This window comes from Neoarius graeffei, chromosome 1 (genome assembly GCF_027579695.1).
Source record: "Neoarius graeffei isolate fNeoGra1 chromosome 1, fNeoGra1.pri, whole genome shotgun sequence".
Taxonomy (NCBI): Eukaryota; Metazoa; Chordata; class Actinopteri; order Siluriformes; family Ariidae; genus Neoarius; species Neoarius graeffei.
Genome location: NC_083569.1, coordinates 32,073,918 through 32,101,246, shown reverse-complemented (window position 1 = coordinate 32,101,246; position 27,329 = coordinate 32,073,918). Strand labels below are relative to the sequence as shown.

Below are 27,329 nucleotides of genomic sequence, written 5' to 3'. Positions count from 1 at the left end.
CCCAGAGAAGACGTCTGCGCTTCTGGATCATGTTTAGATACGGCTTCTTCTTTGAATTATAGAGTTTTAGCTGGCAACGGCGGATGACATGGTGAATTGTGTTCACAGATAATGTTCTCTGGAAATATTCCTGAGCCCATTTTGTGATTTCCAATACAGAAGCATGCCTGTATGTGATGCAGTGCCGTCTAAGGGCCACCCAGTATGGTTTTCCGGCCTTGACCCTTACGCACAGAGATTCTTCCAGATTCTCTGAATCTTTTGATGATATTATGCGCTGTAGATGATGATATGTTCAAACTCTTTGCAATTTTACACTGTCGAACTCCTTTCTGATATTGCTCCACTATTTGTCGGCGCAGAATTAGGGGGATTGGTGATCCTCTTCCCATCTTTACTTCTGAGAGCCGCTGCCACTCCAAGATGCTCTTTTTATACCCAGTCATGTTAATGACCTATTGCCAATTGACCTAATGAGTTGCAATTTGGTCCTCCAGCTGTTCCTTTTTTGTACCTTTAACTTTTCCAGCCTCTTATTGCCCCTGTCCCAACTTTTTTGAGATGTGTTGCTGTCATGAAATTTCAAATGAGCCAATATTTGGCATGAAATTTCAAAACGTCTCACTTTCGACATTTGATATGTTGTCTATGTTCTATTGTGAATATAATATCAGTTTTTGAGATTTGTAAATGACCCAGTTTAGTCCCATTCTTCTTCAGACTGTAAGAAACGTTACTTATTAGAGCGGGTCGGTGAGTCACTGAAGCGCGCGCGGCGTGTTGGCGCATGCACGAGCCTCCAGACAGTTTAAAAGCTCGCGCACTGAGGTTCGAGCAGCAAACAAGTCGCGCGGAGCGTTCAGAGAGTCGACTCCGGCTTTACCGTACACACACACACACACACCTGCGCGCGCAACACCGGGACTTTACTCGGAGCGACTGGAACATGAAGAGCGCTTTGATCTTTCTGTGCGCAATCTGCGCCTGGTATCCGGTTCAAGGAACATATCCATGTAAGTGCGCTTTTGTTTTATTCAACCGTTTTAAACTGGAAGAGTGCTGCTGCAAGACCTGTACAGAATAACACAAGGATTAAAACACTTGGTGGTGTGCTTTTATAGGAAAGTAATCCACGACGCCCATGTTCATTGCACTGAACTGTCACCACACTACAGTAGATTATTTTCCTCTAACAGCACTCACCAAGTGGTTTTTTTTTAAATTTATTTATTTATTTTTCTTATACCACAGTGATCTGACAAGAAATAAATTGCAGTTTTATTTTATTTATAATACATAGGGCCAAATTAGTCAATTCTGATTGGTCAATCAAGGGGGGGGGGGGGGGCGTATTTCTGAAATGCTATTGGCTAGTTCGTTGCTTGGTTACAAAATTTAGCAAATTTTGTCAACAAAATGGCTGACATAGGGTGGCACGGTGGTGTAGTGGTTAGCGCTGTCGCCTCACAGCAAGAAGGTCCGGGTTCGAGCCCTGTGGCCGGCGAGGGCCTTTCTGTGCGGAGTTTGCATGTTCTCCCCGTGTCCGCGTGGGTTTCCTCCGGGTGCTCTGGTTTCCCCCACAGTCCAAAGACATGCAGGTTAGGTTAACTGGTGACTCTAAATTGACCGTAGGTGTGAATGGTTGTCTGTGTCTATGTGTCAGACCTGTGATGACCTGGCGACTTGTCCAGGGTGTACCCCGCCTTTCACCCGTAGTCAGCTGGGATAGGCTCCAGCTTGCCTGCGACCCTGTAGAACAGGATAAGCAGCTAGAGATAATGAGATGAGATGAGAGATAAACCAGTTGAAAGCTGCAAGCGAAAATGAAAATACCAAAAAAGTACGAATTTTTTAAGAAATGGGCCGCAGAAAGACAAATAAACGACTCTCTAAGTGGCATATGAATGCTGTGAGTTAGACAAGGTGCTATCGCAGTTTTATGCAGAAGTGAGGAAAGAAAATGGGGAAAACTACGAACCAGACTCTCTTAAAGTAATGCAGGTAGCATTGGATCGGCATCTGAGACAAGAGAAATATCCAGGATCAATCCTGAAAGATGTTACTTTTCAAGAATCACGAAAAGCTCTCGAGGGAAAAGTGAGAGATTTGCAAAAACAAAGAATGCTTTAGAAACTGATTCAAATGTACAAGATAGTCCTGTGCCCTGATTGGTTCAGAAAATGTGAATGACAAATGTTGTGAACTTGAATGGCTTCCGAAGTATGAATTTGGCCCTATATATTATAAACAAGTAATCGTATGGTTCCTCGTAAAATTAAGGATCAATTTCACTCGTGATTTCAAAGTTTTGAAATTGCCTTCGTCGCTTTCAAAACTTCGAAATCACTTGTGAAATTAATCCTTAATTTTACTCAGCCCCATACTATTACCTATACTAATTAATGACACTTTCTTTTTCACCTGCCTCATTTCTTTAAAAATCTCTATTTCTTGTGACTTTCCTGTGGTGGCAAACTTACTGATCTTCCATCCATCCATCTCATTATCTCTAGCCGCTTTATCCTGTCCTACAGGGTCGCAGGCAAGCTGGAGCCTATCCCAGCTGACTATGGGTGAGAGGCGGGGTACACCCTGGACAAGTCGCCAGGTTATCGCAGGGCTGACATATAGACAAACAACCATTCACATACAAACCTACAGTCAATTTAGAGCCACCAATTAGCCTAACCTGCATGTCTTTGGGGGAAACCGGAGCACCCGGAGGAAACCCATGCAGATGAGGCACTCAATGGTACTGTATGTGCCTCATCGGCTATCAGCTCATGTACGACTCCATTTTGTGGAATAACTGTTTTATCTATCTATCTACACTACCGTTCAAAAGTTTGGGGTCACTTTGGAATGTCCTTATTTTTGAAAGAAAAGCACTGTTCTTTTCAATGAAGATCACTTTAAACTAATCAGAAATCCACTCTATACATTGCTAATGTGGTAAATGACTATTCTAGCTGCAAATGTCTGGTTTTTGGTGCAATATCTCCATAGGTGTATAGAGGCCCATTTCCAGCAACTCTCACTCCAGTGTTCTAATGGTACAATGTGTTTGCTCATTGCCTCAGAAGGCTAATGGATGATTAGAAAACCCTTGTACAATCATGTTAGCACAGCTGAAAACAGTTGAGCTCTTTAGAGAAGCTATAAAACTGACCTTCCTTTGAGCAGATAGAGTTTCTGGAGCATCACATTTGTGGGGTCGATTAAATGCTCAAAATGGCCAGAAAAATGTCTCGACTATATTTTCTATTCATTTTACAACTTATGGTGGTAAATAAAAGTGTGACTTTTCATGGAAAACACACAATTGTCTGGGTGACCCCAAACTTTTGAACGGTAGTGTACATTGCGGATCCGAGTCACATATTTTCCAGTATTTCACTCCGATGACATCACTCCCAGTGTTTTCCCGCTTACTAGATGCGCGTTGTTAAAATGGCAAACTGGTACAAAATTAAAATTATTTTGATTAACTTGCGTATTTTTTTTGTGGATGTGTCCATATAATATAAAGAGCACTACATGGTGATGCAAAGATATGAAGTTTATCTTCTCGTGGTGGAAGTATTTCCACTCGTTCACTTCGCTCACTTATGAATATGTTCACCACCTGAAGATAAACTTCATATATAGCGCAAAGATATGAAGTTTATCTTCTCGTGGTGAACATATTCACGAGTGAGCAAAGTGAACTAGTGAATATGTTCACCACGAGAAGATAAACTTCATATCTTCTCGCAACCGTGTCATATCCTCTATATACCAGTCACTCTTGACTCATTTGGTTGCAGGAAATTGGTAGTATATCAGATCATATGCTATCCACATTCACTGAATATGAGCAATCACACACTCTGATTGGCTACTCTACTACTAGACTATCAGCTCATATACCATGAGTAGAGAAAAACAAAATGGTGGAGCATGTTGCTGAACCAACCGAGAATGAAATAAAAACTGTACCTGAAAACAAACCCCCCCCAATAAATACAAAAAAAGCAACAAAATATGGAAGAAAAGTATTTGATGGTAAGAACATATATATATATTTTTTTCAAGAATTATTATTACAGCATTTTTCACAAATTGCTACTGTAAATTTCACAAATTGTACTTTGATGCTACGGCATAAAAACACTGTTTCTCAAAATCCAGTGAATGTGGATATAATAAAACAATTATTCCACTCAATCTTCACGCTACGTGCCTCGTCGGCTATCAGCTCATATACGACTCAATTTCATGGAATAACTTAAATATACCTTGAGTGTGTAGATATAGTAACTGGTTGATGTATCACTCATCACAATAACCAGGATGCTTTTTATTACATGTATTATTATTTAAATGTGTTGTTGAGAGACAGGATGGTGGTGCAGTGTTTAGTGCTGTTGCCTCATAGCACAAAGGTTCTGGGTTCAAGCCTTGTGGCCAACCGGGGCCTTTCTCTGTGGAGTTTGCATGCTCTCCTTGTGCCACTGTGGGTTTCCTCCCACAATCCAAAGACATGTGGATTAGATCAAGTGGCTATGCTGTTCAAGATGGGAATGTCGTGCCTTTTTTCCGCCCCACTGTTCTGTGTCAAGGTCCGAATATGGAGGGGGGGGGGTCTGCCTCTCATAATTATGGGTATTAATAGAGCAGGTAGTAATCAATGTCTGTGTAAAAGGCCCAAGCCGGCATTACGGAACAGGGGTATGACGTTTTTGACATTGACATTCTTCTTTCTGAGACCATTCGCAAATTCAAACATTTTGGTGTACAGCGTCTAAAGACCACACACACTTTTCTGCCTCAAATCTCTTCCCACTTCTGTTCAGTTTGTTCTCCAACATATTTCTGATTGCACAAGCACGTTGCTCAGTTCTTCAAACTACGGTATGTACATGGCAAGCGAAAGCACCTCAACACTCAGTTCATCCACCGTTATTGTTTTGAAAGCAACACCGGTATGCTCTGGGCATTCGTATTTCTGAAGCATAGTATGGTATAAGTCACCCTAGATGCCAAGGCTCTGTTGTGTTACATGCATCTGGTTCTGGAACACTGGTGCGCTATGTAAAAACACACAATGGTGCGGTTTAATGCTGCCTTTGTTTGGTTCAGTGTAAAAAACCAAAGCTGGCATATTGACGGGTCTTCTTAACAGCAATATTGTGGAATATCTGTACAAAAAGGGCTTGTATTAGTCCTGTGAGAGATTGGTGAACTGTCCAGGGTGTACCCCACCTCTCACACGAAGTAGGCTGGGATTGGGTCCAGTCTCTATCATGACCCTGATGGAAAAGCGGTAAAGATAATGGATGGATGTATTGATGTGTTGCGCAATTGAAGACATTATTTGTAATGAACACATAATGTACAGACAGATACAAAAAAAAATTCAGAAAGCCTGACAGAACGGTTCACAGGGGATATAGTGGAGAACAGAGTGTGCTTGACAACGTTCATTAATATCAACACAGTGGATTTACAGCATTCATTCAGCATTAGGAACTACCTGGGTTTCTGAGTTGTGATCGTTTAAATCAAGCTATGAGGTTTTTTATATTTTGGAAAATTTTAGTTTTGGAACCAAATAAATACCATCCATCCATTATCTGTAGCCTCTTATCCTGTACAGGGTCGCAGGCAAGCTGGAGCCTATCCCAGCTGACTACGGGCGAAAGGCGGGGTACACCCTGGACAAGTCGCCAGGTCATCACAGGGCTGACACATAGACACAGACAACCATTCACACTCACATTCACACCTACGGTCAATTTAGAGTCACCAGTTAACCTAACCTGCATGTCTTTGGACTGTGGGGGAAACCGGAGCACCCGGAGGAAACCCACGCGGACACGGGGAGAACATGCAAACTCCACACAGAAAGGCCCTCGCCGGCTGCTGGGCTCAAACCCAGAACCTTCTTGCTGTGAGGCGACAGTGCTAACCACTACACCACCGTGCCGCCCCACAAATAAATACATGAGGAATAATAAAAAAACAAACAAACAAAAACCTATACACTTCTAATAGACTGTATACATACCTTCAGTGCTTGGCCCCCTAAATATCTTGGGTAGGTACAAACAAAAATAATAACTGAGCAAGTGGGATTTAAAAAAGCAGCCTTGCACACATCCCTAGTTGAGGCAAATTTTGAACTGGAGTGATGTAGCTGAGGTTGAGGAACTGTCATAACTGGTTGAGCTCATATTTCATTTAAAGGCAGAATAACAACAACAAAAAATGTGTTTTAAATCCCATCCATCCATTATCTGTAGCCACTTATCCTGTCCTATGGGGTTGCAGGCAAGCTGGAGCCTATCCCAGCTGACTATGGGTGAGAGGCATAGTTCGAATTACGTGGGAGCCAATGGGAGCTGAGCTCCCATTCCCTCAGGCTCCCATGAAAGAAACAAACTTAATTTTCTGTGGAAGTCTCTCAAATACGTCATATATCACCATAATAAGCTTGAATAGCCTATATCACCATATAAATATAAATAAAACTCGTTTCATTTCCGATCACCATGCAGCCATAACTTTGTATTGAACGTGTTATTAAACCGCAACATGTACGGCTGTACTTCACCACCACACCACTATGCGCGCAAACTGAAATTTGCAGCCTGCGGAATCGAATGTGAAGTTAAGTCCGAAGAAGACTTGTCCTCTAGCTCACAACGATCTTCCTTTGTTTAACAATATATATATATATATATATATAATTTGTTTAACAATATATATATATATATATATATATGCAACACCGTGTGTGTGTGTGCGTGCGTCTGTGTGTGAAAGCTGTGCACTGCAGTGCGCAGGTCCAGGAGAGCGAGTATGCGTTGCTTTTTTTTTTTTTAAATAGAGACCCCCATAGGGTCAAATTTATAATTCGAACCCTGGTGAGAGGTACAGGGCTGACACATACAACCATTCACACTCACACCTACAGTCAATTTAGAGTCACCAGTTAACCTAACCTGCATGTCTTTGGGGGAAACTGGAGCACCCGGAGGAAACCCACATGGACACGGGGAGAACATGCAAACTCCACACAGAAAGGCCCTCACCAGCTGCTGGGCTCGAACCCAGAACCTTCTTGCTGTGAGGCAACACTGCTAACCACTACACCACTGTGCCACCCAGTTTTAAATCCCATTACAGATATTGATATTTGGAGCAATGAACAGGGACAGAAAAGTGGCATTTCTTTACACTACAAAGGCATTGTGGGGCGGCACGGTGGTGTAGTGGTTAGCGCTGTCGCCTCACAGCAAGAAGGTCCGGGTTCAAGCCCCGTGGCCGGCGAGGGCCTTTCTGTGTGGAGTTTGCATGTTCGTCCGTGTGGGTTTCCTCCGGGTGCTCCGGTTTCCCCCACAGTCCAAAGACATGCAGGTTAGGTTAACTGGTGACTCTAAATTGACCGTAGGTGTGAATGTGAGTGTGAATGGTTGTCTGTGTCTATGTGTCAGCCCTGTGATGACCTGGCGACTTGTCCAGGGTGTACCCCGCCTTTCGCCCGTAGTCAGCTGGGATAGGCTCCAGCTTGCCTGCGACCCTGTAGAACAGGATAAAGCGGCTAGAGATGATGAGACGAGATGAGACTTAAACAAGGCCATGATGAATACAAAAGTTTGTGAGTTACTGTATATATTTTTTCCCCTTTAAACATATCTCTCAGATTTGTTACTTCAGGGCTCAACTCTCTCTCAAACAGCTGTTTGATTACTAACCTGTCAGAGAATGAATCAGTGCAGTGTAGGTATATTAGTAGGAACGTTATGTCTGTCTGGAGCTGATGCATTGTGCAGTTGATGTTCATTTGTCCTTGATCCTGTTGACCTGATCAGCCTAGTGCTAAATACCCCAGAATACAAGAAAAACTGCCCAAAGCTACTACTCATTTATTGTTCAGGCAACGAAAGCAAGTTCACTTCATGTTCCTATGTGGACACGCCTGTGATTAACTCACTTTATTGTCCTGGATGTCTTCTTGTTACCTTGTCTACCATACCCTTTTCACATTCTTTGTGTTTGTATTGCATTGCCTGCTCCAGCTACTGGAAGAATGCAGGTGTCTATCTCAGGGTGTGGCCAAACACTGGCTTAGGAGTTTATCAGCTTGTTTGGAAAATTTTGATTATGACGTAATTTAAACTTGCACAAGTTGCACAACTTTTCCTAAACTTCAAGCAGCAACAGAAACTTTCCTGTTTTCCAAACAGATCCTGGTTTGGGGGTGGTACAGTGGTGTAGTGGTTAGCGCTATCTGCTCACAGCAAGAAGGTTCTGGGTTCGAGCCCAGGGGCTGACGGGGGCCTTTCTGTGTGGAGTTTGCATGGTGTCTGTTAGGGTGCATCAGTTGTCCCGTAAAAATGAAAAGTTCCTCTGATCATGATGCATTTTTGTTTTTATGTTCCTTTTGGTAAGAAAACACACTGGGTGAAATATTTTGACAAAATTCAAAAGTTTAATGGTGGCACCAGGAGCTCAAAGTTCTGGAAAAAGCTGCTATTTTATGACTTTTATGACAAAATTTCAGTCACTTTTCATGAAACATTATGGCACCTTATAGAGTATACCAAATATCTTAGATACACGTTTTTAGTACATATTCTAAATATATTATCAAGCACAGTTTGAGTTTTAGCTGTTCATTGAATCATTGTTCAACTACTTTTAAACAATACACATGTATTATGAATCACATTAATGCTTCTCAATCCCTTGCAAAGGTTCTTAACATGATCTCTGGGTCACAAGAAATCAATAAATGGAGTCCAACATTGTGATTCAAACCTTACGCGAAAACATAAAATAGGCGTTTTTTGGCAAAAAATGAACCTCATGGTGCCACCATTAGACTTCTGAATATGGTCAAAACATTTTACAGGATGTCTTTATTGGTGAAAAGGAACACCCAAACAAAAATGCATCAGATTTTATGAAAGTGAGGGCAACTGATGCACCCTAGTGTCTGTGTGGGTTTCCTCTGGGTGCTCCGGTTTCCCCCACAGTCCAAAGACATGCAGGTTAGGCTAATTGGTGGCTCTAAATTGACCGTGAGTGTGAATGGTTGTTTGTCTCTATGTGTCAGCCCTGCGATGATCTGGATACTTGTCCAGGGTGTACCCCGCCTCTCACCCATAGTCAGCTGGGATAGGCTCCAGTTTGCCCGTGACCCTGCACAGAATAAGTAGTTATGGATAATGGATAGATCTTGGTTTGTCTTAGTTCCAAAAAATATTATCCAAAACTTTAAGCATCCAATGGATCGATATTAAATAAATTAACAAGAAATGGCAAGAACATGGCACAAACTCAGCTCTTCCTAGAGAAGGCCATCAAAAAAAAAGTGACTGGGTCAATATGAAAAAGTGACTGGGTAATGTAATGTAATATGCTGCAACAGGATCCTATCAGCACCATGCTTCTCTGGTTTCACCAGACCACAGAACCGTTTTCCACTTGTTTGTTGAGTTGCCACCATGTCTTTAAGCAAACACAAAATGGGATTTTTAAAATGTATTTAATTTTTAAATAAGCTAATTGGTGGCACAGTGGTTAGCGCTGTCGCCTCACAGTAAGAAGGTCCTGGGTTCGAGCCCAGTGCTCCGGTTTCCCTCACAGTCCAAAGACATGCAGGTTAGGCTAATTGGTGGGTCTAAATTGAGTGTGAATAGTTGTTTGTCTCTGTATCAGCCGTGCGATAACCTGGCGACTTGTCCAGGGTGTACCCTAGTCTGGCTAACGCGACTTCAAAGCTCTACGAGCTATTGGTCTGGCCAAGATATTCAGCCCAACCGTTTCCCAGAGCCCGTGGTTGACCCGCCTCCCTGAAATGCCTCAGTTTGCTACTGGTCGAAGCCAGAAAAGGCTGTGACGAAGCTTAAACCAATCACATCACTCTTTCCTCTGACGTATGTGACGCGACAGGGCTAACTGGTAGATTAAACTCTTACCGAAGCCGGTCGGGAGCAAGGCGAAAACGTCCTTCCTTTCAATAAATACCTCCAGGGCTGCTCTTTGCTCCGTTGAATGCTTTCAATACAGCATGATTCTGTAAACAATCTATGGCTTTCGGTCGCAGTTCTACTACGTCAGTGCCTTGAACACGCCTCTACCCAGGGCCGTTGGAGATGCTCAAAGTTGATTGGCTCCCGATTTTTCGGGAGCTTGGAAGAGCTGTAGATAGCTTGCCTGGCCAGACTAAGCTCGCAACAGGCCCTCGTGTTGCGTCACGCTTAGGATGGGCGGGCCCAGGCTAGGTGTACCCTGCCTCTCGCCCATAGTCAGCTGGGATAGGCTCCTGCGACCCTGTAGAACAGGATAAGTGGCTACAGGTAATGGATAGATGGATAAGCAAACCCTGATGAATAGTTTTCCATGTTTTCGTAGCTGCTTGGTGTTCATGATGCTATTTGTTTATGCATGTTCTTTAATAATCTCTGGGGCCTTCTAGGAACAGGTGTATTCATGTTGAGATCACTTGACATGACACTTCATTTGCACACAGTTAAACTCTGTTCAATTAATGATATGACTTCTGGTTGCACTCAAACTAATTTACACTGCAACAGGGTTTAATACTTACACAATCACAACTTATATATATATATTTGGGAATAATTTTGCAAACTATCTTTAACTTTCCCTCATTTCAGTATCATGGACTGTTTTGTGTAGATTCGTGATATAATCTTAGTTAAGTCCATTTCCCTAACTATCAGTTTTTCACGCTACACAATATTGAAGTGGAATACTTACACACAGCACTGTGACTCCACATATGAAAACTGCTTGTATAATTTACATTCATCTGACTTCATCTGACTTTTTGTCTGTTTGCTGTTTATTTGTAGCCTCACAATGCACATGTAATGGAAAGGCTCTGTACTGCGTGCGAGACTCTTTGGGCCTGCGCTGTGCAAACTGCCAAGGCAACACTGAAGGTCGGCACTGTGAGAGCTGTAAGGAAGGATACTACCACCAGAGAGCAGGAGAGCGCTGCCTGCCCTGTTACTGCAACCCTTTAGGTACGTAAACATCTGGATGGAGCTTAGTCCTTTAATCATCTGCTCAACCATTTCATAAAGCATCCCCCCCACAGTTTAACTATATTATGAGTTATTTATTTACTATTATTTTTAAAATGTATTTTGATGTTGCAAAGCCATACAACTAAGCGTGATGCTTTTTTGTACAACAGCTATGTATTTTGGTATTTTTATCTGTATAGGTTTTTTTTTTCATTAAAGAAATTGGAAAATATATGGAACATACCTTTATCATTGCTCGATATCACAACTAGGTTGAGGTTCCTGATTAAAGTGTTCAATTCAATTCAGTTAATTTCAGTTTTATTTATCCCAAAAAAGCAATGCAGTGGCAAGGAAAATTGAGGAGCGAAAAGGAAGAAAATTCCCTAATAATTAACAGGTATTCCACGAAATCAAGTCGTACGCCGAGTCAGCTATAAGCCATGTACAACGAGATTGAGTGGAATAACTGTTTTATTCTATCCACATTCACTGGATTGTGAGAGACCGAGCATTTTTATTTTTATGTTTTGCAAATTCGATAAATCACAACTTTATACAAAACGTCCGACAAACCCATTTCTGCTTAGAATGTAAACAAACCAGCAAAATGACAGGAGCAATTTGTGAAAAATGCGATAATAATAATTCTTGAAAAATAAAAAAAAGGATACATTCTTACCATCAAATATTTTTATTCCATATTTTGTTGTAGTTTTGTTTTCAAGTAGAGTTTTTATTTCGTCCTCGGTTGGTTCAGCGACACACTCCGCCATTTTGTTTTTCTCTACTCATGGTATATGAGCTGATAGCCTAGTAGTAGATTAACCAATCAGAGTGGACGATTGCTCATATCCAGTGAATGTGGATAGAATAATGCCTAATATTCAGTATTATATTAAATATCCCAACTCAGTGTTTTATGACAAGTGGAAAATGAGTTAGGTTGTCCTTTCCAAATAGTCTACACCTATTTTTGGAATTAGATTCTTAGATTTAGCGACAACTTCTCTGGTGAAGTTTTCAATGACTGCAAAGATATGCCATTTTTTTTTCTCCTGTCCTTTTCTTTTGGATGATTTTATTTGGGAGGAAATATATTTGGTAGCGATGATGTCAGGTTTAAGTACCAGTCAGAATTATCCATCTGTTTACTCAGATTTTATTCCAAACACAGAAACTGAATTGATGTCTTTCCTGCTCACTCAGCTTTACTGTGTCTGAATCTCTATCTAGCACAAACTCTATCTAGTTAGAATTTTTTACCATATTATACATTACAGGGTGTCTGACAATTCAGGAACTAGTGGGAATATGTTGAGCAAGCATGACAATCTGAATATGTTGATCAAAATGCAATACAGCAGCTGAGCAAATGCGTAGAGGGTAAGGATGAACACGTAGAACGTGTGCTTAATAATAAATCCAAAATGATTTTTGTGTAGTTTTACTTGCATTGGTTCCTGACCTTTCAAAGAACCCTGAAAATTTTACACACACGTTTGTCTCACTATCCTTGTGAGGACCTTCCATTGACATAATTATTCATTTCATCATCTCTAGCCGCTTTATCCTGTTCTACAGGGTCGCAGGCAAGCTGGAGCCTATCCCAGCTGACCACGGGTGAAAGGCGGGGTACACCCTGGACAAGTCGCCAGGTCATCACAGGGCTGACACATAGACACAGACAACCATTCACACTCACATTCACACCTACGGTCAATTTAGAGTCACCAGTTAACCTAACCTGCATGTCTTTGGACTGTGGGGGAAACCGGAGCACCCGGAGGAAACCCACGCGGACACGGGGAGAACATGCAAACTCCGCACAGAAAGGCGCTCGCCGGCCACGGGGCTCGAACCCGGACCTTCTTGCTGTGAGGCGACAGCGCTAACCACTACACCACCGTGCCACCGACATAATTATTAATTCAGTTAATTAATACTGTGGTGAAGCCGAACATAAATCTAACCTTAACCTCATTCATAAAAAGGAAACTTTTGCGACTTTATTTATTTATTTATTTATTTATTTTAACAACAACAATTTCCTTATGGGGACAATCCAGAAGTCCTCACAATATCGAAATTGTCAGATTTTACTATCTTTGTGGGGATGTTTGGTCCTCAGGAGTATATAAACACAAACACACACACATTTATTAATTAAATGAATTTTAATTGACTGATCTTTGCCACAAACATATTTTAACCATGTTGCCGGGGACTTCAAAGAAAACTGTTTTATGTTCTTTAGGCTCTGAGGGCCCAGGATGTGACAGTCAGGGTCAGTGTCTATGCAAGCGAGATGTGCAGGGGACCCAGTGTGACCGCTGCACTAACGGATCTTCAATCCCACTTACCGGTTGTGAGCCACAGCAGTGAGTAATAGATGACTCCTACAATTACTCAAGCAGTCCTGTCATTTTATGTTTATCACTGAACACACTTCTTAAATTGTGTGTAGGAAGAAAAGCTGTTTCTGTAATGGACATTCAAATGAATGCTCCCCAGCACAAGGTTACTCAGTTTACAACATCATCTCAACATTTGATCAAGGTGAGTCAGAGTTTATATGGATTAAATTGCATAACAAGCCACTAAAACTCAGGAATATTTTATGAAAAGGGTTTGTGATCTAAATACAGGGATGGCAGGCTGGCGAGTCATCACTTCTCCGACTGTGAGTCCACCCCAGGTACAATTCCGCTGGTCTCCAACACACCACAGCGTTGAGGTCAGCTCTTCAGACGTGCTACCTGTTTACCTTTCTGCTCCAGGTTCCAAGTTTTACTCAATTAATCACAATTAATCACAATTAATAAGTATGACTGGAATGATAAAGTGTTTTTAATAGAAATTTTAATGCACTTTCTCTTCCTCCTGTTCTGTGTCATGCTCAGCTCAGTATCTGGGGAACCAGGCTCTGAGCTACGGTCAGACACTCTCCTTCGTACTCCGTCTGAACCGAGGAGTCCGCTATCCCTCGACTTCAGATGTCGTGTTAGAAGGAGCTGGACTGCAGGTTTCTGCTGCACTGGGAAATATGAGGACTGTCATCCCCTGTGGCAAGAAAATCACCTACACTTTCAGGTAAGCATTGGTGTTTTCAGTAATCTGACCTAACCCGATCCCCATATAGCCCATGCAGACCACATCATTGCATTCCGTTTTTATTTACAATTTGTACTTTGTCCCAACTTTTTTGGAATCGGGGTTGTAGATTCTGATAGCAATGCTTTCTGCATAAAATATTACCAGGTGGCTATATGGTTATGGAATTGGCTCGAATCATTTTAATATTAGACTTTACTTTTGGGTTCTGTGCATTCTCGAAGTCGGACATCCGGATCACTGGTCATGTGATTTCCATGACAACCCAGCCGCCATATTGGTTTAGGTGAAAGGGAGGGAGAAGCCTGTTTGTGTATTGTAGCAACTTAGTTCAAATTTGAGAGTTTTTTTATGCTATTAGCATGCCTAAAGGGTGTTGTGTAGCAGGCTGTACAGCCAATTCAATAAAAAATGAAGGTTTAAAGTTTCATATGATACCATTATTGGGTAAAAGGAGAGAAAAATGGTTGAGGGCTGTAAACAGGTGTGAAGTGAGAGCTGATGGATCTGTTAACTATGGAAAGTTATGGGAACCCAAATCTAACTATACATATGTATGTGGTCGTCATTTCATCAATGGTAAGTGAAGAAAATAATTTATAATAGACATGAGTTTTTAGTGATAGTAACAGCTCTGTTATTGTATGAGTTAATTGCCGACAAATGAGCAGTAATAGGTGAATTTGCCACAATAAACATTCTGAAAACTTGCTGACGCTTCATAATATAAATCTGTCTGCAAAAACCCATAAGTCACCATTGTTTTGACACCTGTCCCACCCTTGCTTGTACGGACATAACTCCAGTCCAACAACACTGATTTTCAATTTATAACGAGCTAGATCCTCAGCAGCTAAACTATCTTGATACTGGTAGGACATTCTACGAGTATATTAAGCTAAAACTAACAAAATCTTACTAAAACACTGAACACTAACAAAGTTGGGTAAAACATGTTTTCACCTAGTCAAATATGGCGCCTGTTGTCATGTGTTCGTGACGTCACGCCGACTACGAGAATACTGAAATGATAGAAATGCAACCTCAGATGTTAATGTATTATTGCTCATTTAGTCTATTCATTAGGTATTAGAAGAATGGCCTAATGAAAGTGCACTTTCTCAGTGTTGCCTCTGCATTCTCTAACAGAGAAGTTCCTAACCAAATATTTTGCCGTTTAGTGGGTGCAGTCTGGGCATAGCAATGTTTAACAAAGCCCCAGCTGGTGCAGTGCCAGCTTTAATAGCCTTCCAGCTACAGTATTGCCTGAGTTCAGCACTTTAAAGAATTCAAAAGAAACAAGTTCCAACAACGCAAGGAAAATGACATATTACTTCATGACTTGCATGTGCAGTTGATGAATATTTTGCTATTCCAGTAGGATCTTGAAGATACCATACAATATACAAAACCATTTTTACTTATTTCAAGCTTGAAATAGTCTCATTTGGTTGGCAAGTAATTTTTCAGATTTTAAGCATTTATTTCTAAAAAGAAGCAAAATGATTGTTTTAGATACAGTTAGGTCTGTTAGATACATTTGCCTCCATTCTTATCATTATCTTTTCTCTATTCTTATAAGTCTATATTTATCAACATCCACAATGTACATCCACAATGTACAGTGGTTTTTTTTTTGTTTATTTTATTCATCCTGTACATGAGTATAGAGTATTGTTATTTATTTTATAGGTTGGATGAACAACCCAACAGCAGATGGAAGCCTCAGCTCTCAGCACCAGAGTTTCAAGCCCTTTTGAGTAACCTTACAGCCATCAAGATCCGAGTCACGTTTGGGGAAGGGGGTGTGTATGCATATATACTGATTAAGGTCCATTTACACCATGCTGTCTCTCTTGTGACTATACTTCATAGGAGAGGCATGGTTTGTTTGCATGTTTTTAATCGCTACGTGTTTACATCAGGACATGGTTATCTGGACGATGTCACTCTGGTGTCAGCTCGGTTGGGTCCTGGCTTCCCTGCATCCTGGGTGGAGAAGTGCCATTGTCCAACAGGTTACGAAGGCCAGTTCTGTGAGCATTGTGCTGCAGGCTATAAAAGACGTTTCCCTGGACAGGGTGTCCGAAGCCAGTGTGAGCCATGTGCCTGTCGAGGAGGAAGCTGTGATCCTGAAACAGGTACGCTCCACTACTCAGAATATAATATTTGTGTACTGATAGTTAATGGATGAATTATTCAAATTGTAAAGTATGAGTTGGTGGATGATTTGTTTTTACTAGTTGAGCAGTAATTTAGAAAAATGAGTGGATTAGACATCTGTGGACAAGTGACTTGGACTAGTCATCTTTTACATGCAGTTAAACTAAAAAAAGGATTAAGAACGCGCCTGTTTTTTGGGATGTTACTAATTACAAAACCCAGGCCGAAGCTATCAGGACATATAACACATGGTTGATGATAACACCTGGTTGATGTGGTGTGTTCTTTCCAGGGGACTGTTACTCAGCTGATGAGACTCCTAGTGGACAAGGCTGTGCTACTGGTTACTACAGTGACCCTCAGATTCCTGGAGACTGCAAGAAGTGCCCATGCCCTCTAGGCTACATCTGCTCGCTCACTGCAGGGACCCTGAATGTAAAGTGCAGATGCCCACCTGGGGCCACAGGTGAGGAGCAAGCAGCAGGACTAGAATAAAGCTTAATAGAGATCCAGCTACACTGTTCCCATCGAGTCTGTACAAAGAAGGCTCTAAAAAATAGAAAAATAATTATCTGTTTATTTTCCTGTATTGAATTATAGGCTCTCGGTGCCAGAAGTGCAGTGATGGTTTCTATGGTGATCCTCTGGGAGAGAGTGGCATTCAGCGCCCCTGCCAGCGCTGCCACTGTAATGGGCACTTGGACTTAAACGCTGTGGGCAATTGTGACCGCTTGACGGGGGAGTGTTTGAAATGCTTGAACAACACTACAGGCTTTCAGTGTGAGAAGTGTATGGACGGATTCTTCCACAGCAAAGACGGCGATGCATGTCACGGTAACATTGAAGCAGGAGTCTAATCAAATCTTGCAACGATGTAATACATTGTGCTGATGTAAACAAGCATTTCATTATATTCTCCTCTCTGTCTTGTAGCTTGCAACTGCAACCCAAAGGGATCAATCGCCAGCTCCTGTAGCGAGCAGGGCCAGTGCAAGTGTAAAGAAGGTTTCGAGGGACAAAAGTGTGTCAGATCAACGTGTCCATCATGCTTCAACCCTGTTAAGAGCCAGGTGGGGGGAAATATGTACTGCATTTCAGACCCAGCCAGTCAGTTCTTCCCTGAATAAATTCTCCCATTCAAGTCAGTTTGGAAAAGTAACTGTCCAAAACAAAAGCACTCAAACTGATTGGCCAGTAGCAATGTGTACATGGCGCTATATCTTATATTTGTTCTGTCAGCTGTAAATGAAGACGTAGAATGAGAAACATAGTTAATGGCTGTGTTGCGATGCTGTGATGAACAGATCAGGAAGTATGTGAAGAAGCTGCAGCAGGTGGAGGCTCTTTTTAACGAAGTAGGGACTGGTGGTGTGGACATCACTAGGGCCATGGAGAAAGCGATCAGCACTGCTGAGGAAATGGTCAAGACGGTGGAAAGTGACGCAGACACACTTATTGGTAAAATACTCGCTTTCTTTTTTGTCTATACTCTTGGAGTCCAAAAAAACCAAACAAACCCTAAAACCCTCTAGTGATGTTTATCATTTCATATTGTTACATTGTAGTTAATAATACTATAAGACAATACTGTACACTGATATACAAAATAAATTCAGTCATCCTTCAGCTAATTTTCCATTCATTCATTTCAAATAAAGAATGTGATATACCAATTGACAAAAGAGAACACACACCATACTAAATGAAAGTATGTGTACTGTGTTAAAAATCTAGCGAATGAAAATGACACACACTTAAATGTAAAAGTAAATGACATTACTTTAATGATAGGACTCAGTTTGGATTAAAAAAAATATGGAACTTAAGATTAGGGTTGGGAGGATGTGTCTTTTCTAATGACTTCATTGATACGCAATTCAAAATTCAACCACATTGCTCTTTTTTTGTTAAAAGTCATAGACATTATTAACAAGATCAGGTCATTTTTTCCTTCATTAAAGAAAGTTATGTCAAATGTATAATGTACAGGTGAGATATTATAGTTGTTTTTGATGGTTACATTTTAATAAGGACTGCCCATGATTTAATATACTTCGGCTTCAGTCATGGCAACTATTATATTATAAAATGAGTGAGACTGAGAAATCAGTAGATCTAGACTATTTTGGCTGCAGGAAACTCAGCAAGGAGATTACTGATTATATGTCACTTTACATGATTTAATCATAGAATGATGCATTAAAACATACCGAAGTCATACAGAAGGCACTAGTGTTTTGGATGTTTTGAAATCATTCATAAACTAGAAGGGCGCTCAGTAGAGTTCATACCGTACCTCCACCAAGCCACATATTACCAATGTCAAAATCAAATGACTTGAAGCTTGGATAATACGAAAGCTGTATACCAAATTTAATCAAAATCTGTTCACTACTTTTTGACATACATTGGAAACAGACAAAAAAAATCCTGGATCTGCATCAAAATCTAATCAAATGTTCCTTGGCCCATGGATCACCTTTCCTCAACATTTTATCAAAATCTGTTCACTACTTTTAGAGTTATGTTGGGAACAAGCAAGCAAACAAACAGACAGGCAGACAAATGGAGGTGAAAACATAACCTCCTTCAACAAAGTTGGCGGAAGTAATAAAGATACGTTGCACTAAAATGTGATTGATTGAACTGGTTCCAGAACAAAAATACTTAGAAGTAATTGTAAGGAGTAAAAGTTTTTTTTTTTTTATAAATATAATGAAGTCTAATAGTGTAATAATACAAAGTATTCATTATAATCATACTCAGGTAAATGATCAATCCTCTAAAATGATACTTCAGTATCATTCAGTAAGTACAGTTACTCCAGGACTTTTCCACCTCTGCTGCCTGATTTATAAATTTTCATCATTCATCTTGTAGAGGCCGAGAAGAGTCTTCATGCCCAGTTGGTAGCCATCGGCAACAATCAGTTGAGAGATGAGAGGAAAATACAGGACATCTCAAAGACCATACAAAACGTTGTCTGGCAGGAGCAGCAGTATCGGAGAGAAGTGGCTGACATCCAGGAACTCATCAGTGATATTAGGCAAAATCTGCAAAAGGCCAAGCGGGACATCCAATCAATTGTAAGTGTCTTGTAATATTTTAATAGCTCTTGTAGCAGTTCTGTTGATATTATAAAATGGGTGCTGAATGTTTGTCCCCTTTCACATCACGTTTCTCATTGTGATTTTCTTTTTTTTTTTTTTAAATCAAGATTTTCTTTACAATGCCATATGCTCATGTTTTGGGTCTAGTCCTGTCTCCGCTCATGCTCTGTTATTGGTTTGTTGCCCTATTGTGTTCACCTGTTCTGTGTTTCATTTGTCTTGATTCATTTGTCTATACGGTCTTTGTATTTATTTATTTAGGAGCTCCCCTCAGGTGATGCAGCACCAGGTACAAACATCGGGTCCAATTTGGTTCAGAAAGCAAACGATCTCGCTGAGAAGTGAGTGTGGCATCTTTCTTATGCTTGACAACGTTATCAGTTGATGCTACTGTGAATATCATTATTTTATTTATCTAATGGCATATTAGCCTCAAAGTATTATTAATCAAGGGTGAAACAAAAAGAAATAATTGTATAGAGCATTTTCTTTACATAAAATGGCAGTGCATGTTTAAGTCCACAGCTTTATTACAGTACGTTGTTGGTTTTTTTTTACACGGCATTATTGACTTCAGAATGTTATTTTTCTCTTTAGTCACACAGGTGAGGCGGCAAAGGTAGAGCAGACAGCAAAGAGGTCTCTTCTTGAGGCTGAGAATGCTTTGGCTCTCATGCGAACTGTCATCAATGGAGAAAACAAAGTCACAGAGCAACTCAATGGCCTCAGGACTCAGTAAGTAACTTGGACTGTTTGATGCCAGCTATCTGCTTATTCCATCACAACAAATCTGTATAGATACAGTACATACTGATGTATAGTGGGTTTTTTAATCACTGTGGCAGGTACGAGATAGACAAAGCCCTGGTGAATACCATGAACAAGCAGGCGGCTCATCTGAGTAATGAAGCAGCGGCAGAAAGCACAGTGGCCCTGGAAACTCTGAAACAAATATCTGACCTGGAGAAAAATATTCCAAAAGCCCCAAAGGTACTGAGCAATGAACTGTAGATTTCAGCTTGGCATAATGAATAGGTTTTTAAAAGTATTAGCCTGATACAGTAGTGGTCAAGCTGGTCGACATACTCCCTCCCTGATTTCCTGTTTCAAAAGGAAATGTGCCATCATACAGAATCAAATCATAGCCTCCTGCCATTTTAATGTTTTGTGTCTACTCAGTGGTAATGGTTGATAGTTTTCACCCATACACAAAAGGTGTTGGTTTTATTACCAGTATATTTGTTGTGCGATGTGGTCATTTAAACAATGCATTAATGAATACACTTCATCAACTCTCTGTCTACAAAAGGACATTAACAGCTTGGTTGCCACACTGGATGGTCTGAAGAATTCATTTGGGAGTAACGTGTCCGGGTTCGTGGAGCTGACTAATCAGGCTGAGGCTGATCAGACAGAGGCGGTGGAACTTATGAATCAGCTCAGAAATGCTAAGCAGGTAAAGAAATAGCTCGTGGATACATAATAAATAACATAACCCTACAGTTTTTGTTCAGAATCACATTTTTGGTAAATAATATTAAACCAGTGTTTAAGCTTACCCTTGCCTTGTGCTGATTCTTTTAAGGTCCAGGATAACCTGTTTGCCAGGGCCAACATTGCCAAAGCAGATGCAGATAAAGCCCTGAAGCTCTTTAACAATCTGGGCAGTGTGGATCAGGCTCTGGAGAAGCTCAAAGGTTAGAACACATTTTGGGTCTAATAGCACTCTTCCATCAGAGAGCAAATGAATCATGTTAACTGCAAATTAACCACCTACATGTGCTAATGTTTGTATGTAGGCACTGTGTGAACCATGTTACTCTCTACGCAAGAGCCATTTTAACGTTAAATACCTGGTTTAATTTCAGTATTATTATTATTTTTAATTGGCAAGCATTTTCCTACTTCTCTCTCTCTCTCTGTGTCTATCTATCTCTAGTATATACAGTGGGACCACCACAGTTTCAGTTGTCCATGTTTTACACCAGGCCAAAAAGGCAGAAATGTCAGACTGTTTTATACAATTATTACAGTATATTGTTATAATTGTGTTATTCTGTTATTAGCTACTGTTGTTGATGTCATCTCATTCTCATCTCATTATCTCTAGCCGCTTTATCCTGTTCTACAGGGTCGCAGGCAAGCTGGAGCCTATCCCAGCTGACTACGGGCGAAAGGCGGGGTACACCCTGGACAAGTCGCCAGGTCATCACAGGGCTGACACATAGACACAGACAACCATTCACACTCACACCTACGGTCAATTTAGAGTCACCAGTTAACCTAACCTGCATGTCTTTGGACTGTGGGGGAAACCGGAGCACCCGGAGGAAACCCACGCGGACACGGGGAGAACATGCAAACTCCGCACAGAAAGGCCCTCGCCGGCCACGGGGCTCGAACCCAGGACCTTCTTGCTGTGAGGCGACAGCGCTAACCACTATACCACCGTGCCACCCCTGTTGATGTCATATTGTATTTAATTTACAAATTAAACTTTAATATAGGTGTGTATGTACACAAACAAGCTTTATATATGGTACACTACTGTCTGTGGTTTCGGTGGTCCCACTGTGTATGTAATTATGTCTCTCTCTCTCTCTCTCTCTCTCTCTCTCTCTCTCTCTCTATATATATATATATATATATATATATATATATATATATATATATGAGAATTGGATATGTGGGGTAACTTTAAATTTTTTAGTACAATCATTACATTAGAAATGTTAGCAGGACTATTGCTAAAAAAAAGTCTTTATACTTTGCTTAGGATTTGAAGCCCAGATAAATAAGAGTAAGTCTTTGGCTGATGATGCCCTTAGTAAACTGCCCATAATTAGTGACATCATTGGGAAAGCTGTCGTCAACAATGACAAGACTCAGGCCATTCTGGACCAGCTGGGTGACTACGATGACACTCTGGCCACGCTCAACAAGCTAAACATGACTCTGGCCAATGTAGAGGTATGAGAAATGGACATGTAACATCTCATTTTACATTTACATCTATTTAAATCAAGAGAGAAGATCCTCTTAAGAATGAGTTAAATGACAAAATGCAAATGTAAGTGACATCAGGAGGTGCTAATTATTCACAACACAGTGATCCGTATTCACGCTTGTTCTGCATTTTCTGGAAAGATGTTTGTGTTTTCTCTCTGTTCACATGTTTAAGTGGTAACATTGAATAAAGTCCTGCCGGAGAGAATCTTCAGTTAAAGTCTGGAGTTGAGCCGTGAAGCCACTCTGAAAAGTGGGGATGCAAACATGTTGAATTTGCTCATGAGCCTGTTCTCTTTATCTCTGTAGGGAATGTCTGGCTCCCTGCCATCCTCAGATCTTTTGAAAACAGCTACCACACTGAAGGGAGGCCTGGAAGTGCTAAATAACCAAGCAGACGCCACCAGGAAAAAACTGACTGAAGAGAAAACAAATGCAGAGAGAGAGAGGGAGCTAGCTGAGAAGGTAACACCTACATGCCTGCACTCATGTGAACTTTAAAGCAATGTTTCTCAACCACTGGGCCGCGGCCCATTAGTGGGTCACAAAGCACCATCTAGTGGGCTGCAAATTTTTTTTCAAGTTGAAGTTCATTTTTTTACTCGTAGTAGGATACAATTGCTGGGTTGCATCCGATGTCCCATCCGCCTCATTAAGCTACGGTCACACTTCAGCTGGCAATGCTTTGCGATGGGTTATCAATGAAAATAAGGCATTCTGATGGCGATATACATGTGAGATAAAAGTTGTGGTCACACAGCAGGTGAACACTTGACTGTCACGCCTTTGCGCGCTTGAGTCTGGCGCAGCTCGAGCGGCCGCGTGCGCTGATGGAGTGTGTTGTGCACATGCTTGGGACCCGGTTGTTATGGGAAACACCTGACCTTGATTTGAGCGCAATCAGCACAGATACAGAAGCTGTTTTCACAGAGGCTTTGTGAAGCATTATCACCATCACATTTGTTTCTAGCCATGTTTATAACGCTGTTTAAATACTCTGCTACGGGGGCGTCGTGGCTCAGGTGGATAAGGCGCCATACCATAAATCCAGGGACCTGGGTTCGATTCCAACCCGAGGTCATTTCCCGATCCCTCCCCGTCTCTCTCTCCCGCTCATTTCCTGTCTCTACACTGTCCTATCCAATAAAGGTGAAAAAGCCCCCCAAAAAATCTTTAAAAAAAATACTCTGCTATCTGTTTTGCTTTTGTAAAAAAAAAAACCACTTGGAAGATAGCACTGGACACTTACAGTAATGCATTTATGTCTGAGGACTACAGTTGACTTGCTAACTTTAGGACTGCAGTTGTCATGAACAGTTTTGCACTCAAGTTTCCATCAATGAACTGTTTATAACTTCAACAAAACAGACTTCATGTTAAAACTATAATGATTTTCATGGTCACACAGTTGTACTTTGTGACTATATAGGACACTGTTATAGAAACGAGTTCTATTTAATCATGTTATCTGTTATCACTCGAAGATAGGTTCTCTTTTGAGTCTGGTTCTTCTCGATGTTTCTTCCTCATATCGTCTGAAGGAGTTTTTCCTCACCACCGTCGCCACAGGCTTGCTCACTGGGGAGAAATTAGGGATAAAATTAGCGCATGTTTAAAGTCTTTAATTCTCTGTAAAGATGCTTTGCAACAATGTCTACTGTTAAAAGCGCTATCAAAATGAACTTGACTTAAATATCACACCTGCTCTTCCTGCACTAAGATCTGTCTACCGCCGTCTATCTTGTAGTGTCCTGATCCCCAGCTCTTTAACCCAGCCACCTATAAAAAGTTGTACGCCTCCATGCTCTTCCAGGTTTTCATCTGTTTGTCTGTGTAGAATGATGTCTGCAGCACCAGGTAGTTTGAGACGTCGGGGAACTCAACAGATGGATAATTTTGCAACTCATAGGAAAAATCCTCCTTTGTTAGTGTGTAAGGATCTATCCCATTGAGTGGTTTCTAGATCCACTTCTTTTGAGTTTTAATAATTTGCTTGTTTGCTGAACACAAACAATGCAATAAGCTCTCGTGTTAATGGATTGCACTCCACTTTTGGATCATTAATCCCTTTTGACTGAGAATGATCCGCATGCATGGTTTTATGTTGGCTTCTGGCACATCCATACAGTTTTAAATACAATACATACAATTCAAAACAGGTTTGTTTTTATTGCATTTATTTAATTCCCTGGCTCGCATCTGTAACAGGGAGTGATGTTGCATTCCATTAATACACTTTACAATAGATTGTTAGATTCTAATAGAATAGGTGAGCTAAAATAATTGGGAATCTTTTTTAATGGGCCCCGACTCGTTATAAGTATGAATAGGTGGACCTCAAAGCAGAAAAGGTTGAGAACCCCTGCTTTAAATCACATTAAATCCTGAGTGTACTCAATTCAATATTTGTTTTTCACTTCAGGTTAATTGGGAGGCCAGTGGAGCGTATATTAATGCAAATAACACCAAAGGTGCTGTCGGAGATGCTTTGAAGACCGTCAATAACCTTCTAGAATTACTTGGTGAGTCTTGATGACAAACATGCTATTTTTATTCAAATAATTAATGTACTTGTAAAGGTTTATTAGCTACAGTTATATTTTAAACTCCAAACTAGACACTAATGAATATTCTGATGATTACCTTTAAGATTATCATTAATTAATTTATTATCTTCTTCTTATTTTAATTATTTCACCCTACCTAACATTCACAGAAGTGAGTGACCAAAGTGACATTTTCTATATATGTCAAGAACATTTTGAACTTCCTCAATCACAACATTCTTTAGTTCCTCCCTGCAAACAGTTGCCGTTTACTGTTTGACTCTCAGAAATAGAAGAAACCTTGGTTGCACCTTATCCTGTCCTCTACATCTTATTAAATGTGTATTGTATATGTATACCACAACACCACAATAATCCAGCTCAAGCAATTACTATTTTCGCTTCTACCTTTCAAATAAAGGTAGTTGGTTTTAGAGTAGCTTCACTAAAACCACTGTGACCCTGACCAGGCAGTTACTAAGGATGAATGAATGAACCTTGTAAATGCATATAATGCACAGCAGCTCATATTAATTTGAATTAATCTACTCTTTTTTTGTCCTGCGAGATTCATGTCTGTTTGCATGCTCACATGAAAGAAAACACCTCCCATTCACATGACGTTTTTGTTACATTCTGTGGGATCCCAGTCCTGATGCACCCCTCCAGTGTCAACCAGATACCTGGCAAGGGGAAAAAAAATTAGTACTCCTTCTACAAATTGGTATTCAATTACATTCCTAGTGTATATGAAGAAAAATAAAGCTCGGAAGGGAGCAGTATTGATTGCTCTGGTAAATATTTGTACAACAGTCTTGTACAAGCTAATATAAGTAGGCTACACTGCTAATCTGCCAACAAAGCTAGTATGACATCGACCACATAATTTATGTAAATCAAACAACCAATTTTCACACAGTTTAATGCATTATTTAAATTGTGTTTAACTAGTTAGATTTAGCAGCTATGTACACTATAGCTATTAGTGTTTCTCACTGGAACGTCTAAGGACTCATGCAATTTTAATTGTATTTATATAGGGTTGTGATCAGAAGTTTGAGTACATGGACATGAATTTCATTATAGACATGAACGTAATTGCAATATTGGGCTTTCAGCGATTTCTTTGATTTTTTTTCCTGTGGCAGAATGATTGTACAACATACATCTTTAACAGAAAAAAAAAACAAGAATTTGGTGCACAGGTTTTAATTTATTTTGGGTTTTCTAAAATCAACACGGGTCAAAGTTTTACATACGGACAGTTAAAAGAACTTTCAATCAAAGAATGCCATGACATTCATGTCCGTATACGTAAACTTCTGACTGCAGCTGTATCTGTTTATTTATATAAGCTATGGTTGTGTGAGAATGACTTCTTACCTCAAATTCAAGGCTCTGTGTGAGATATATATAGTTTGGTCATTCCTAAAGTCTGGCACATTTCTCACAGGATCACCAGAAGCTGTAGATGAAAAGAAGGTGACGGATCTGGAGAATGCTATAGCTACAAGCCGTAAACGTGTGGAGACAGAGCTCAAGCCCAGACTAAAAGAGCTAGAGGACAAAGAGGTTCAGCAGAGAGCTGCCTTCACACGCATGATCAGCGATATCGAAACCATCTTGGCTGATATCAGCAACCTTGAGGAGATTAACAAAACCATACCAAGTGGCTGCTTTAACACACCACCCATCGAGAGAGCTTAATGGTGTAATGTAAGACATGAACTATGGGCCTATGGATAGAAAATGCCTCGGAGACAATTAGAAAATTGACACCACTATACATTTAATATGTTATGTTTGTATTTTGTACTGGAGGTTTGTCAGTGTTACTAACTATATTTATGTGTTCCTTTGGGAGAAAAAGATGACTGTGATGTGTAAGACACAAACAATGTTAAAGTAGGTATGAAATATACAGATGGATGCAGCTTTTTGTTAGTTTGAACCAAAGGCATTCCCATGTATAATGCAGTAATTAAAGTGAGTGTGTCTGCAAAGCCAAAGTGTGCATACAATCCTGTAATTTTGAAAATGAGTTGTCAGTATTTATTGTGTGTATGGTGCTTTTGAATAAAATGTTGATGATCTTTTATTGAACTAATCATTACTATATTCAATCATTCAATTTTAGAAGATACAGTATATAAATATAATATCTCTCTCTCTCTCTCTCTCTCTCTCTCTCTCTCTCACACACACACACAGTACTGTGCAAAAGTCTTAGGCACCCTATTTTATTTTTCATGCAAACTTTGTTATAGATTTCTATTCTATGACTTCCACATTATCGAGTCAGTACAAAAACATTTTAGAGTTACAAATGTTCGTTTTCCGGCATA

At 40.5% G+C, this 27,329-nt stretch overlaps 1 protein-coding gene across 1 annotated transcript; it reads left to right on the top strand.

Annotated features, from left to right (window-relative positions):
- The first annotated feature begins 839 nt into the window (after positions 1-839).
- lamc2 (laminin, gamma 2) lies at positions 840-27,091 on the top strand. Its single transcript, XM_060930991.1, has 22 exons — positions 840-1,013; positions 10,869-11,042; positions 13,303-13,426; positions 13,513-13,604; positions 13,694-13,825; positions 13,949-14,138; positions 15,852-15,964; positions 16,085-16,300; positions 16,615-16,788; positions 16,923-17,156; positions 17,256-17,392; positions 17,627-17,780; positions 19,203-19,408; positions 19,694-19,773; positions 20,030-20,167; positions 20,278-20,422; positions 20,742-20,888; positions 21,018-21,129; positions 22,209-22,402; positions 22,748-22,903; positions 24,861-24,960; positions 26,438-27,091. The coding sequence occupies exons 1-22, from the start codon at positions 947-949 to the stop codon at positions 26,689-26,691; spliced, it is 3,339 nt and encodes a 1,112-aa protein (XP_060786974.1). The 5' UTR covers positions 840-946; the 3' UTR covers positions 26,692-27,091.
- The last annotated feature ends 238 nt before the right edge of the window (positions 27,092-27,329 follow it).